Source organism: Conger conger, chromosome 17 (genome assembly GCF_963514075.1).
Source record: "Conger conger chromosome 17, fConCon1.1, whole genome shotgun sequence".
Taxonomy (NCBI): domain Eukaryota; kingdom Metazoa; phylum Chordata; class Actinopteri; order Anguilliformes; family Congridae; genus Conger; species Conger conger.
Window position 1 is genome coordinate 33,295,960 of NC_083776.1, and position 14,913 is coordinate 33,310,872.

The 14,913-nt window shown below is 47.6% G+C and overlaps 1 protein-coding gene across 2 annotated transcripts; it reads left to right on the top strand.

Annotated features, from left to right (window-relative positions):
• The first annotated feature begins 1,469 nt into the window (after positions 1 to 1,469).
• LOC133116201 (proline-rich protein 36-like) lies at positions 1,470 to 10,139 on the top strand. 2 transcript variants are annotated; one of them, XM_061225520.1, is made up of 8 exons: positions 1,470 to 3,179; positions 4,252 to 4,322; positions 4,430 to 4,655; positions 4,969 to 5,807; positions 5,862 to 6,677; positions 7,594 to 7,797; positions 9,216 to 9,318; positions 9,425 to 10,139. In XM_061225520.1, the coding sequence occupies exons 1-7, from the start codon at positions 2,834 to 2,836 to the stop codon at positions 9,315 to 9,317; spliced, it is 2,604 nt and encodes an 867-aa protein (XP_061081504.1). In that variant the 5' UTR covers positions 1,470 to 2,833; the 3' UTR covers position 9,318; positions 9,425 to 10,139. The 2 variants fall into 2 exon arrangements, with proteins under 2 accessions (XP_061081504.1, XP_061081503.1); XM_061225519.1 differs by having other exon boundaries at positions 4,969 to 6,677.
• The last annotated feature ends 4,774 nt before the right edge of the window (positions 10,140 to 14,913 follow it).

The window sequence follows — 14,913 nt, forward strand, 5'->3', positions numbered from 1 at the left end:
CCCTCACATTAACGGCGATAGTCAGAATTTTAGCCTCATATTCATTGTTTAATTTAAAATGCAATGTGCTGGAGGACAGAGCCAAAAGAACAGAAACTGCACCGCTGTCCAAATACTTATGGACTTCATTTTTGCTTGGTAAGGGGTGTGGTAAGCAGCTTTCTAGACATGAAAAGCTGCAGGTGGGTTTGGATTGCAAACCTGTCCTTTGGAAGTTCTCTGTCTTCTGGGATGTTTTATGAAGGTGGGTAAGGTCTGATAATCATGAATAAACTGGAGTGTTTATTTTCTGGATATTCTCTGGGGAACAGGAGCCTATGTTTGCAGAGACCCTGCTAGTTTAGTACCCACACATACCATATCATATTTTGAGGTTGTGTATTATTTCATTATTGGGGTTTGGGGTTTGAGACATATATTTGAGTTGCTTAACTATTTGTTTAAATGGTTTCTGATGCTTGCCCTTGATAAAAGAAATAAAAAAAATTTCAATAAATAATTGATTAAAATAAAAGATTAAAAATCTTATTTTTAACTATTTGTTTTGATGTGAATGGGAAGCCATTTATACCTAGAATGGTAACGTAAATAAGATGCAAACAGTCATATCAACTCCTACTAATACACGCATAACCCCATACGCACACGGCACTACATGCACCATGTATGTACGTAGCATCCCCTCCGCCACAGACACACGTGTGCATGCATTCAGTCATGCACATACGCAATCCATGTGCACACAGGCATGCACTTGCTTAAACACATATACGTGCATATTTATCACAAAAATAATACTGCCCCATGTAATCTGAACAAGCTACAGGGGAGAAAAGGGGGGTCTTGGTATGTGTTTGAAGGTTTGTGTTTTCCAAACAGTAGTATATTCCAACTATTTCAGCATAGATATAAGTTAATCTTCAGAAGTATTTTAGGCTTATGTTTGGGAGATTAATAGTCATATGTTTATTATTATTTGCTGTTTGTTGTTTTTGGGGTTTTTGGGGGGGGGGGTTTTGGGGGTTTTTTTTACTAAAGAGTTTCAATTACTAATTTCAAGATTTGCCAATGGGATAAGACAATTTCACTTGTCAAGCAAAATAATTTTAAACATTTTTGTTTGTTGTAATTTAAAACAAAAAGTCATAAAATAAGATTTTAATTCTCTTAATTTTTCGCGGTGTGCTAAATAATGTCCTCAGTTATGTCCCTGATTCAACCTATATTTAAAAACTGCGTTCTCTACATTTAAGAAACTGATATCTTACTTGCATTTTATTTCACTTAAACTATATCAACTTCCCAGCGCGCACTGACAAAAACAACGCCGATGTTACCAACCTATCTTGAAAAAGAAAAAATAATAGATGAAAATAAACCACAAGAATTGAGTGGCAAGTCTTTTGTCCAATCACATTGTCTAGGATGGGAAATTCTTAAACGTGCGTGGTAGTAGCTAGTAGGCATTGACTGAAGAGGGGAAGTTGTGGATGTTGAAAGAAGTTAGGTTGTCATGTGGTAACCAGGGCAAGGCGAGGAGTTAAAGAATTGGACAATTTATCATATGACTGAGCAAAAGGAGAAAATAGTACGGAGCTGGGTGCTGATCAGATCGATGTCGTTGAAGTTATTGTGTCTATTTGTTTTTGGCTCATTCTGCGAAGCTGTCTCGTGGATTGCGCTCTCCGTTTGCTAGCCGGCTACATCATGTAGCAAATTGTGAGCTAGCCTACATATAAATCAAGTTAGATGAGAGGTAAGCCTAACTAGAAAGGGAGCTCGGAAGACGGGTTATGTTAGTATTCCTATGTGTTACTGATGTATTAAATCAATCCTCCGTGTTTTGCTTGGTGAAGCTAACACATTGTTTTGACTCAGGTAAAGTCGCTAGCAAAACTAGTTGCTTGATCTTAGCGGCTGATGGACCGGCATAGCATACTGTGTCCTGGTTGGAATGATCATTTGCATCTTGGTTTTGTAAATTAGCTAGCTAGCTATATAATTCAATAATGATCTAACTTATATCGCTACAAATACTTAGATCAGTTATTTTGAAGTAGTTAGCTATGTTTTGAATAAAGTTATTTTTCAGTCGAGTACAATTCAAAATAATTAATTCTGTGAGTTGGCTAACTTACAGTTTCACATTTTCTATCAAGTTGCAACTTTAGTTGACATAGCGATGTATTTATGGGCATTATGTTCGATTATAAGATAATATTTTAGCTAGCTAAGTAACGTTAACGTTACTCAGGGCTATATTTTGAACAGATGGGTTGTGTTTTCGATGCCTAGCTAGCTAGTGGATGCGTTTGGCTCGTAAATTAGTTAACACGATATTTGCCTGAATTGCCCTGGAAATTACATTTGATTGTCTAAGTTGTAGGCACTTTTGCGTGTTTAATTATTGGTAGTTGTTGCTTGTTATTTGATTACACATTGTTTTTCAACCACCACTGGGTTTTAAATGTTGTTATCAGGGTAGCGAGTTTCTCCTGTTTCCTGCTGTGGAATGCACGTAGCTAGCCTACTCGGTTTGCACAAGTCTCGTAACGTTATAAGATTAGCTAGTTAAGTGTCAGTCGGCAACATTTTAATGCTTGCAAATTGGGTAGAAGTTGAATCTCGTTCGGGACCACTGTCAGACTAAATTGGGCCACTGGGAAAGTTGCTTCACGAAAAACGCGGATTCAGCACCTCAAACAGATTTAAAGTGCTGTGTTGGGTGGAACAGGAGGTCGACGTCTCTACACATATAGCTAGCTTGCTACTGGCTAGGAAGAAGGAAGGGAAAACAAATTGGGAACCTCTGTAAACAGGAAAACCAAAGAAAATGGCCGGCGATTGCGCCTACGAAACGCATTATGTTAATGATGACACGTTTGGCAACAAGCAATTGTTCGGCAGAAATCAGGAACTCATTGTAGATGGTATCCTGGACACCGCGAAGGGTGGTAGCAAGTCGATCAAGGCGGTCGTCTCGTCACCCTACTTTGAAATAATAGACGGAGTTTTGTACAGAAAAAAGTTGGAAAGGGGATACATCAGGTACAGGGAAGTGTTGGACAGGAATCGACAACGCAGCACGATCGCCGCTTTCCATGAAGAGCCGCCAGGGAAGCGACACCACACTTTGGATGACACCTATAGAACCGTGGCGGATAACTACTGGTGGGAAGGTAGGTGCCGAGATGCCGAGATGGCAATGCATTTAATATAGACATAGCTACGTTGTTGTCTGAAATTGCTTTTATGCTTCGTGCAAACCTCTGAATACCAAGCCCAGCTAATCTCCATGCTACAGTGTTGTAAATGCGAATATGGCAGGCCATTACCGTGAAGCTGGAGTGATGGGAGAAATATCTCATTGAGGGCTGCTGGGTGGCTCTATTGAGATGGCATGGATGGGCCCTCTGGTCTCTCTTCACTCGTAGCCACTTGCAGCTGGCAACCAGTTTAAAAAGACTGGAAGAGCCATGCCTCCAATCAATCTTCCAAACGCACTCCAGTCAGATAACGTCCAGGTGTCTGGTTCTCCCCTCCTTGCGCGGTGACTTCCCAGCGTCGCATTGCCTGACTACACCGGCTCCACAATGGTGAAGCAAAGCTTCCCGTAGCAGACAGGACAGCAGAATCACTGGTCATATTTCCACAAAGATTGAAGACCCACCTCTGCAGATCATTGGCCCCCTCCCCACCCTGTTGTGCTCCTGTGTGCTTTTTACTAGTTGTGGTTATAGTCATTTTACGGTTTAGGTTATATTTTAATGTTTTTTAGTTAATCTTCTTGGGGGAAGTTTTGGATGTAGTATTTGTATTCTTGGTGTTGGTTATCATAGTTGCACTGATGCTTTAGTGTTGTTGCATTATTATGACTGAGACTGTTCTTAGCCAGCTCTGGCACTGCTGCTCATATTTCAGTTTTGCTTGATTGTTCACACACATTTTCAGAAACTATACCTCGTCTCACAAAACTGCAAACCAACACAAAATGGTCAACGGTTCAAAGCAGTGTTCTCCCTTCAAAATGAAATTGTGCTTCCAATCTGTACATACAAACCATCAAATGAATAGACCTAAAATGATAAATGCACTGATGCAAATCTTTAGGTAGCAGTGTGCTATTTCTGTGTTGTGATGTACAACTACCCTGCAGTAGTCCGCTCTTCCAAAGTCTGGAGAATGTTCAAAAATATTTGTGATTTGAGTCGTTTCCCATTCTGCCATTGAAAAGCTGCCTGTTTATTTCAGGGATGTATTTCCACATCCGGGAGTATGTGTCGGGCTGTCCGCAGTGCCAGGCCCAGCAGAGGAGGGAAGAGGTGAGTCAGAGGCGTGGCTGTGTGTGAGGTCTGGAGCGCGGTGTACATGCAGGTTCCTGCCGAAACTGCGGGCTGTAGTGATGAGACGGTCCTGCTTCTCTCGGCAGGTCCGAGGAGAACCCCGCATCTCCAGGACGCTGGCGTCCCATGGCAACGCCGTGCTCCGCCAGCTGAGCTGCCAGCAGGAGGCGGGGCTCTTCTGTGACATCACTCTGAAGACGGGCAGCCGCTCCTTCCCCGCCCACCGCGCGGTCCTGGCGGCAGTCAGCGAATACTTCCAGGAGATCTTCACCGAGATGGACTCTGAGGGACAGCCCAACGTAGACCTCACTGGTACCTCTGTCCTGCCTGTTTTACTTACTCTCCCCTCTCCCTCTGTTTAATTTTCTTTGGTTTGTGGACTTGACAATATTCGAACAGTTTTTCATGATAATTGTTGGCTCTTCTATGCAATGTGTCTGTATTATTTCACCCGTGTGTATGCTGTTTACCAGTATTTGTCCGTTCAGAGGTATCTTTATTGGCCTCTGACTGTCGATCATTGAATTCAGCCTCTCTGATCCCTGAATGAACTTTAATGCGCACACTGAACTGAAAATGGAGCGGTGCGTGTTAACCCTGGGTGATGCGTGTGTGTTTGCCGCAGGTTTCCGGGAGGAGAGCGTCCTGCCCCTGCTGGAGTTCTCCTACACCTCCACGCTGTCCCTGAGCGCGGCGGACCTGGCGGAGGTCTCTGCCCTGGCCCAGCACTTCCGCATGTGGCCGGCCGTGGAGGCCTGCAGGGCCCTGCAGAGCGAGCGGGGCGGGGCGGCCCCCAAACCCGGCGCGGGAGCCCTCCAGGGGCACGCAGGAGCCCTCCAGGGGCACGCCCGTCCCGCGGACACCAGCAGGGCCGGGGCCCTGCACGCCAAGAGGAAGCGGGGGTGGAGTTTGGGGGGGCGGGATGCAGTTGAGAGCCGGGAGGACCTCCTCACGCCCGCCTTCGATCCGTCCAGAGACGCCCCCGGCGGGCGCGGCAGGGACAGCCACGCCCCCGGCAGCCCCGTCTGCCGGCTGAAGCTGCTGGACTTCAAGTCCCCGTCCAGCAAGGCGAAAACGCCCACCCAGAACCTCCCCGGGGGCACGCCGCTGCTCCAGCCGCCCGCCGGCGCTCCGCAGGGCCCCCTGCTGGCCTGCGCCACGCCCTGCAGGCAGAGGCTGGGCTGGCCGGAGCCGGGCGCGGAGCAGAGCGAGGAGGAGGGCCAGAGCCCGCGCGCGCTGGAGAAGTACAGGCTGCTGAGCACGCTGGGCCTGCAGAGGCGCAGCCTGCTGCCCCGCCCCGAGGAGCTGATCGGCTGGCGGCAGAAGAAGCGTCTGCGGAAGCCCAAGGTGAGCAGCTACGCCCTCACCGTCCCGCGCAAACCGCGCGCCCCGGCCCTCCCTAACGCCCCCGCCCCCGTCAGTACCGCGCTCCTGCAGGCCCTGATAAAGACGGAGCCCCCGCAGGTCCTGATAAAGACGGAGCCCCCGCAGGTCCTGATAAAGACGGAGCCCCCGCAGGTCCTGATAAAGACGGAGCCCCCGCAGGTCCTGATAAAGACGGAGCCCCCTGACCCCATCAGCATGGAGGACATGATGATGGGTCTGGGCGGGGCGTGGGGCGGCGGTGGGGGTCTGGAGCGCAGGGAGCTCAGGCGTTCGGCCCGGGGCAGGACCGCCCCTCCGTGGACCCCCGTCCCCAGCGTGGCCCCCCCGGTCAGCAGGAGGTCCCTGCGGGTGAAGCAGGAGCCTGACGCCCCCCCGATCTGGACCCTGCCCCCGCCGACACTCAGCGCCAACCCCCGTCCCCGGGGCCGCCCGCGTAAAAACCCGCCCCCCTGCGTCCCAGGGGCCCCGAGCGGGGTGCGGCCCCGGGGCCGGCCCCGACGCGGCGAGAGCCCCGCCCCCGTGCTCACCCTGCTCACCTCCATCAAAGAGGAGCCGGCGGACGCCTCCGTGACCCCCGCCCCCCTGCCCACGGGCCGCCGCCAGCGGCAGAGCAAGCCGCCGCTGAAGCTGCTGGACCCGGGCTTCCTGTTCCCCCTCGGCCGGCCCGGCGTGAGCGTGAAGCAGGAGGAGGCGGGCGTGGCCGCGTGGCAGGGGGCGGGGCTCCTCGGGGGCCGCTCCGGGGTCGCCAGGACCCGCTGCTCCCCCCGCCACGCCCGCCCCGGCCCCGGCCCCGACAGGACGCAGCCGCGTGCTAAAGGGCCCCCGGCCCCCCTGCTGAAGAACAGGGCGGTGCACCGCAGGCTGATGGACAGAGGGGCCACGGGGGGCCTCACTCGACCCGCCCTGCTCAAGGCCCACAAGGCAAAGCAGACGGGACAACGACCAAAGGTATGCTGTTCTGCCATACTGTGCATTATGAAAGAATACAGCCTCCGTCAAACTGCACATTCTACATCCTACAGGCCAATACTACAGTATTCACACCCTGTTAGCCTCTCAGCAATACAGGGACGCTAGTGATTTTATACTCTACGTGGCACACAATACTACAGGAGAGCTAGTGATTTTTTTTATATTCTACAAATGCCTCCAGCTTCTTGGGCCATAATCCCTGATTGATTGTTTATCTTTTTGATTGGCTCATTGCAGGGTTCTGCCCAAAGAATGAACTGAGGCGACATGCCACGTTCCCTCGCTGGCACTTTGTAACTAAAATGGTGGCCTGTGTCACCTGTATGTTGCCATTCTGCCCGCTCGCAGTCCTGACTGTGAAACCACTTACGCAGCAACGGGCATCTAATCTGAAGCCTTACTCACTTTGTCAAAGTGGAAGAAATTCCTCATTCAGTATCAGACTTCTGGTTTGACGTGCGCCGCAGAGAAAATAAGATGTAAGATTGCTTTGATCACTGGCCTGTGGTTCTGAACGCTGGCCTGTGGTTCTGAACGCTGGCCTGTGGTTCTGAACGCTGGCCTGTGGTTCTGAACGCTGGCCTGTGGTTCTGAACGCTGGCGATCTGAAGGCTTGATGCTGGCTCTAATTCCCCAGCAGCATGCAGCAAATTACTTTTAAGGTGCAAAGGTTCCGATGCTCTCCGACCGTATATAACCTCCATAACCACAACCCCCTGAACCTTGCCCACGTATCATTTTTTCTTTATTTTCATCGTTTTTTAACTTGTTTTACCTCGGTGTATTCATGTGTACGCTTCGTGCTGTGGGCTTATTCACGGTTGCGGTCTAACTGAAGTTGCGTGCGTGTGCGTATCGGCTCGCTGCAGTGACCTGTTCCCTGTCTGTGCAGAATGCGTGCGCGGCGCCCTCGTTGCAGCGGTCGGCGGCCCTGGAGTCCGTGCGCCTGGCGCGCATGAAGCGGCTGAGGGAGCGGAGGAGCCACACCCCTGTCCCGTCACACACCTGCCTGCAGTGCCAAGCTGCCTACCGCAGCTGCGACGCCCTGATCATGCACCGCATCCGCCACATCGAGGGGAAACACTGGCCCTGCCCTGTACGTGCCTCCTCTCCCTCGCTTCCTCCCCTGCTTCCCGTCTCCTTCCCTCGCTTCCTGTCTCCTTCCCTCGCTTCCTGTCTCCTTCCCTCACTTCCTGTCTCCTTCCCTCGCTTCCTGTCTCCTTCCCTCGCTTCCTGTCTCCTTCCCTCGCTTCCTGTCTCCTTCCCTCGCTTCCTGTCTCCTTCCCTCGCTTCCTGTCTCCTTCCCTCGCTTCCTGTCTCCTTCCCTCGCTTCCGGTCTCCTTCCCTCACTTCCTCCTTCCCTCGCTTCCAGTCTCCTTCCCTCACTTCCTGTCTCCTTCCCTCGCTTCCTGTCCCTCTGCTGCATCCACTCCTCCGGTGCGCTGCCCTCCAAGCCCAGTGACTGTTACTGGTGACCATTAGGGTTGAATGCAGTGTCTTTACGGAGTAAGATGGCTTTCTTTCCGACCAGGCATTTGGTATGCCTGCCCATGTCCAAAAGGCAGATTGGAAAGCTGGTAATTGTGCAGAATTGCAGTTGAAAGTGGAGTCTTTCTGGTCATTTGCCATCTGGGGCCGGGTAATTCAGTGGCTTAGTGTTCCTTACGTGTTTGGGGTTTTGTGTGTTAGTGTGTGCCAATGTGCGTCAGTGTGTGAGCGTGCGTCAGTGTGTGAGCGTGCGTCAGTGTGTGAGCGTGCGTCAGTGTGTGAGCGTGCGTCAGTGTGAGAGCGTGAGAGAGCGTGTGAGAGCGTGTGAGAGCGTGTGAGAGCGTGTGAGAGCGTGTGAGAGCGCGAGAGAGCGTGTGTGAGAGCGTGTGAGAGCGTGTGAGAGCGTGTGAGAGCGTGAGAGAGCGTGAGAGCGCGTGAGAGCGTGAGAGAGCGTGTGAGAGCGTGTGAGAGCGTGAGAGAGCGCGAGAGAGCGCGAGAGCGCGTGAGAGCGTGTGAGAGCGCGTGAGAGTAACCTGTCGCTGTTCCTCTCCAGCTGTGTGTGAGAGAGCGTGTGTGAGAGAGCGTGTGTGAGAGAGCGTGTGTGAGAGAGCGTGTGTGAGAGCGTGTGAGAGAGCGTGTGAGAGAGCGTGTGTGAGAGAGCGTGTGTGAGAGAGCGTGTGTGAGAGAGCGTGTGTGAGAGAGCGTGTGTGAGAGAGCGTGTGTGAGAGAGCGTGTGTGAGAGAGCGTGTGTGAGAGAGCGTGTGTGAGAGAGCGTGTGTGAGAGAGCGTGTGTGAGAGAGCGTGTGTGAGAGAGCGTGTGTGAGAGCGTGTGAGAGAGCGTGTGAGAGAGCGTGTGAGAGAGCGTGTGAGAGCGTGTGAGAGCGTGTGAGAGCGTGTGAGAGCGTGTGAGAGCGTGTGAGAGCGTGTGAGAGCGTGTGAGAGCGTGTGAGAGCGTGTGAGAGCGTGTGAGAGCGCGTGAGAGCGTGTGAGAGCGTGTGAGAGTAACCTGTCGCTGTTCCTCTCCAGCTGTGCAGTAAGACGTTTTTCCGCCAGCGGAACGTTCAGTGTCACATCCGCACACACGACCCAAAGCTCTACAAGTGCTCCAGCTGCATCGCGTCTCCCTGAGGTCCGTGTCTGATCACCTGTTCACTGCGTTCACACTCTTATCAATACACGTGTGCGCATGTATGTGTCCAATGCCTCTTTAACATGCATGTCTCTCCCCATTTTAGGTGGATGCCATCTGGAATACCTTGGTTCAAGGAGGGTTTGCTTGTTGTTTTTGAGTGAATAAATACAATCCAATTAATTGTGGAAATGATAGTCAAAAGGTAGATGTTGTTATTCTTGTTCTACTGACTATTGTTGTATAAATCACATAAATATGCTGTCTCCATTTTATATTTAATAACTACTGAGGTAAAACTTGAACCTCGTTGTGTCTCGTGCACAAGATGGGGGCCTGTTATAGAAATTGTAAATGAAAAGTAGATAATTGCAGTAGTTTTTATGTTCTGAGGAATCTCCAATGCACTTGTACAGTAGCATTTTCATAAACCTAAGATTTACTTGTTAAAATTGGATATGAATTGATTTTAGAACTGAGAATACTTGAATGAAATGAACTTATGAATCTGTAGTCACAAGGAGTGCTTGTATATCAAAGGTTACATTTAATGGTTTATTTAAAGGGGAAACCTGTCTGTGTGTGACTGACACAATTATGACTGAGCTACAGCAGTTTTCTTGATTTTTCAAAGAAGGCTGTAGTTTGCCTTTTTATATTTAAGAATGACGTAATATTTAATTTTAGGAGCATTCTTTGAAATCTTACAGTAATAGAATTTTGTTTTAAACTGCAATTATGGAAACATTGATTTCTACTGAAATGTCAACAGTCTACTGAAACTGGTGGAAAAAAAGAATAAAATTAAATATTTTAATGAATTTGCCTTTTAGGCTAACCACCGTATCTGATTTAATGTGTCTCAATTACTTGTCCTTGCCATTATCAATATCCCCTCAATCTGGTTTTGTCATTAATCTGTTGCTCTCATTATGCTGTTATGCTGGTAGGGACAACCACCCTGACTGGGAGGACAGGACAGAGTTTATCCCTGTTCGACTGGGAGAGAGAGAACAGAGTTTATCCCTGTTACACTGGTAGAGAGAGCAGAGTTTAGTCCCTGTTACACTGGTAGAGAGAGCAGAGTTTATCCCTGTTACACTGGTAGAGAGAGCAGAGTTTATCCCTGTTACACTGGTAGAGAGAGCAGAGTTTATCCCTGTTACACTGGTAGAGAGAGCAGAGTTTATCCCTGTTACACTGGGAGAGAGAGCAGAGTTTATCCCTGTTACACTGGGAGAGAGAGCAGAGTTTATCCCTGTTACACTGGTAGAGAGAGCAGAGTTTATCCCTGTTACACTGGTAGAGAGAGCAGAGTTTATCCCTGTTACACTGGTAGAGAGAGCAGAGTTTAGTCCCTGTTACACTGGGAGAGAGAGAGAGAGCAGCGTTTATCCCTGTTCGACTGGGAGAGAGAGAACAGAGTTTATCCCTGTTACACTGGTAGAGAGAGCAGAGTGTAGTCCCTGTTAGACTGTTAAACAATGCGGTGTAATGCATGTTCTCAGTGCAGTGACATCATTTCTGTGTGTGCTCGGTCTGTGGGGTAACCTGCCATGCTCGGTACAGGTGCATCTCAAAAATGTTTAGCATCGTGGAAAAATGTCATTTAATTCAAAAAGTGAAACACTCATATATTCTAGATTCATTACACCTGAAGAAAAATATTTATTCTTCATGATTACAGCTTACAGCTCATGAAAATCATAAATCCAGTATCTCAAAATATTAGAATATTACTTAAGGATTTATAATACAGAAATGTCAACCTTCTTAAAAGTATGTTCATTTATGCGCGCAATACTTGGTCGGGGAATCATGGGGAAGACTGGTGATTTGACAGTTGTCCAGAAGACACTCATTGACACCCACAAGGAGGGTAAGCCACAGAAGGTCATTGGTGAAAGGGCTGGCTGTTCGCACAGTACTGTATCTAATCATATCCATGGAAAGTTGACTGGAAGGGAAAAGTGTGGTAGGAAAAGGTGAACAAGCAACAGGGATGACCGCAGCCTTGGGAGCAACGCCGATTCTACACCGCGTTTCAAATTATGCAAATTGTATTTAAGTGTCATAAAGATTACATTTTTTGTTTTTCAATTAAACTCATGGATGGTATTGTGTCTCAGGGCTCTTTGGATCACTGAAATCAATCTCAGACACCTGTGATAATTAGTTTGCCTGGTGAGCCCAATTAAAGAAAAAACTACTTAAGAAGGACGTTCCACATTATTAAGCAGACCTCCATTTTCAAGCAATATGGGAAAGAAAAAGGATCTCTCTGCTGCCGAAAAGCGTGAAATAGTTCAGTGCCTTGGACAAGGTATGAAAACCTTAGATATTTCACGAAAACTTAAGCGTGATCATCGTACTGTTAAGAGATTTGTGGCTGATTCAGAGCACACACGGGTTCGTGCAGATAAAGGCACAATAAGGAAGGTTTCTGTCAGACAAAACATCGGATTAAGAGAGCAGCTGCTAAAATGCCATTACAAAGCAGCAAACGGGTATTTGAAGCTGCTGGTGCCTCTGGAGTCCCGCGAACATCAAGGTGTAGGATCCTTGAGAGGCTTGCAGTTATGCATAAACCTTCTATTCGGCCACCCCTAACCAATGCTCACAAGCAGAAACGGCTGCAGTGGGCCCAGAAATACATGAAAACTAATTTTCAAACAGTCTTGTTCACTGATGAGTGCCTTGCAACCCTGGATGGTCCAGATGGATGGTGTAGTGGATGGTTGGTGGACGGCCACCATGTCCCAACAAGGCTGCGACGTCAGCAAGGAGGTGGCGGAGTCATGTTTTGGGCCGGAATCATGGGGAGAGAGCTGGTCCGCCCCTTCAGGGCCCCTGAAGGTGTGAAAATGACCTCTGAAAAGTATGTGGCGTTTCTGACTGACCACTTTCTTCCATGGTACAAAAAGAAGAACCGTGCTTTCCGTAACAAAATCATCTTCATGCATGACAATGCACCATCTCATGCTGCAAGGAATACCTCTGCATCATTGGCTGCTATGGGCATAAAAGGAGAGAAACTCATGGTGTGGCCCCCATCCTCCCCTGACCTCAACCCTATTGAGAACCTTTGGAGCATCCTCAAGCAAAAAATCAATGAGGGTGGGAGGCAGTTCACATCCAAACTGCAGCTCTGGGAGGCTATTCTGACATCCTGCAAAGAAATTCAAGCAGAAACTCTCCAAAAACTCACAAGTTCAATGGATGCAAGAATTGTGAAGCTGCTATCAAATAAGGGGTCTGTTGTTGAAATTATATATTCATGTGATTATTTTATTAATTGCTTATCCTATTATTAGTTGCTTATGCTGGAGTGATCCAGATCATACATAATTGTTAAAGTACCATAACTTGCTTTGTGCTAATTAATATTATTTTCTGTAACTGTGTGAGTGGAGATGTCTCTCCCTGTCTGTACCATGGGCCTCCAAGGTCATGGCCATTAACTGTGTGTTCTGGACTATCTTGTCTTGGTGCCTGAGAGCCTGCAGAACCAAAAACATAAGACCTCATGACGGAAGCTACCATGGGGATTATCTTCCTGGAAATAGGGAGTTAAAACAAGATAAGAGAGATTTCTCAGACGCGCAGTTAATTGCACAGGCCCCTGCGTATACATCAGGCTGGAATGTTTTGAGAACATGTATCTGCATAGACAGTACCTTGAAGGGGGTGATATGAATAAACAATCTATAGTAAGCAGAAGAGTGGTGGATTGTCTTTGAATATTGATCATTGGGAATATTAATATTCAAAGGGGGCGTACATTTGTTGCGCTCTGCACATACATATATCCAGACAAAGGATGTAACTTGGACCCTATGTGCGTAAAGATTGGATTGTATTTACTGTCTCTGTCTGAGTGTTTTCTTACAGGAATAAATTAAAATTCCCACCACAGGGTCCTATGTTAAAATGTAACTTGACCTGTTAAGATGTTTTTGATTTGAAATGGCTTTTGATTTCAGTAAATATGACCTCCTAATGCTGCAAATTCAACAAATTACCATTTTCAGTTCTTTACAACCTATAAAATGTTTTCAATCGTAATAATTTGAAACGGTGCATTTTAAGTTTATTTTTTATTTTGATAATACTGTGATCATTGGGAGGTTTATTCGATAACATTCGAATAATACCCTAACATTTGATGACTTGAAAATTATGCTGACTGTCATTTGCATCGACGATTTAGGAAAATCAGAGAAAAATATAATTAGCATAATAATTTGGAACACAGTGTATAACTGAACAAGGATTGGACTGGGGCTGGAGTCAGTGCATCAAGAGCCACCACTTGCAGACGTGTCCAGGAAGTGTCGCATTCCTAGTGTCAAGCCACTCCTGAACCAGAGACAACGTCACAAGCATCTTACCTGGGCTAAGCAGAAAAAGAATTGGAGTGCGTTTCCCGAAGCCTTCTTAATGCTACGTCGTTCGTAAGTTGTACCTTAAGCTCTACCTTAACGTTTCGGCATGTTTCCCGAAACGTTCTTAGCTAAGTATAACTTCTGTACGTGGTACTTTCGTAAGGTTGGTCTGGACCACTCTTAGCTATACCTTAGCGATGCTGTCAGCTCACTCCGCTGGTGGCCACCACTGTTACGACCGCAAGCCTCTGAAATGAGCTGTTGCACTGTTAAGCAGTATCTACACTAATAATTCTACAGTTGTAGTTGGCTAATAATATTACTAAAATACCATATGGGACCGCTTATTTCTTTGTTTTTTTCCACCATATCTTATGTACATTTTTTCTTTAAAAAATCGTGTTGGTGCACTTTTATTGAAAACTAATCACAGAAAATAGTGAATTACACCAGTAATGTGATGCTGCTTCTGCCAAATCAACCCAGATTGCAAAGTAATTTAAGGCACTATGACAAAAGATATTAAAATAATGTAAATAAAACATGACATGCCAAAGAAGGCGTATTGCACTACTTTCTCTCATAGCGCAGTTAACAGTCGCTGCATGGAGTGCATAATCGATCTTAGAGCGAGTCGATGGGCCTAGTAACATCGCACGTAGAAGCTATCCCTTAAGCAACCGCCTAAGTCATAGTTGGGGGAACAGACGTAGAAAAGTAAACCACTTTAGTAAGGTATACCTTTGTAAAGAGCTAAGAGACCCCGTTATCGGGAAAGGCACCCCTAGACCGTTGCTCAGTGGTCCAAAGTCCTCTTTTCAGATTAAAGTAAATTTTACATTTCATTTGGAAATCAAGGTCCCAGAGTCTGGAGGAAGAGTGGAGAGGTACATAATCCAAGTTGCTCGAAGTCCAGTGTGAAGTTTCCACAGTCTGTGATTTTGGGTGCCATGTCATCTACTGGTGTTGGTCCACTGTGTTTTATCAAGTCCAGAGTCAATGGAGCCTACCAGGAGATTTTAGAGCATTTTATGCTTCCGTCTGCTCACAAGCTTTATGGAGATGCTGATTTCCTTTTCCAGCTGGACTTGGCACCTGCCCACAGAGCCAGAACTTCTAGTAACTGGTTTGCTGACCATGGTATTACTGTGCTTGATTGGCCAGCCGACTCGCCTGACCTGAACCCCATAGAGAATCTACAGGGTATTGT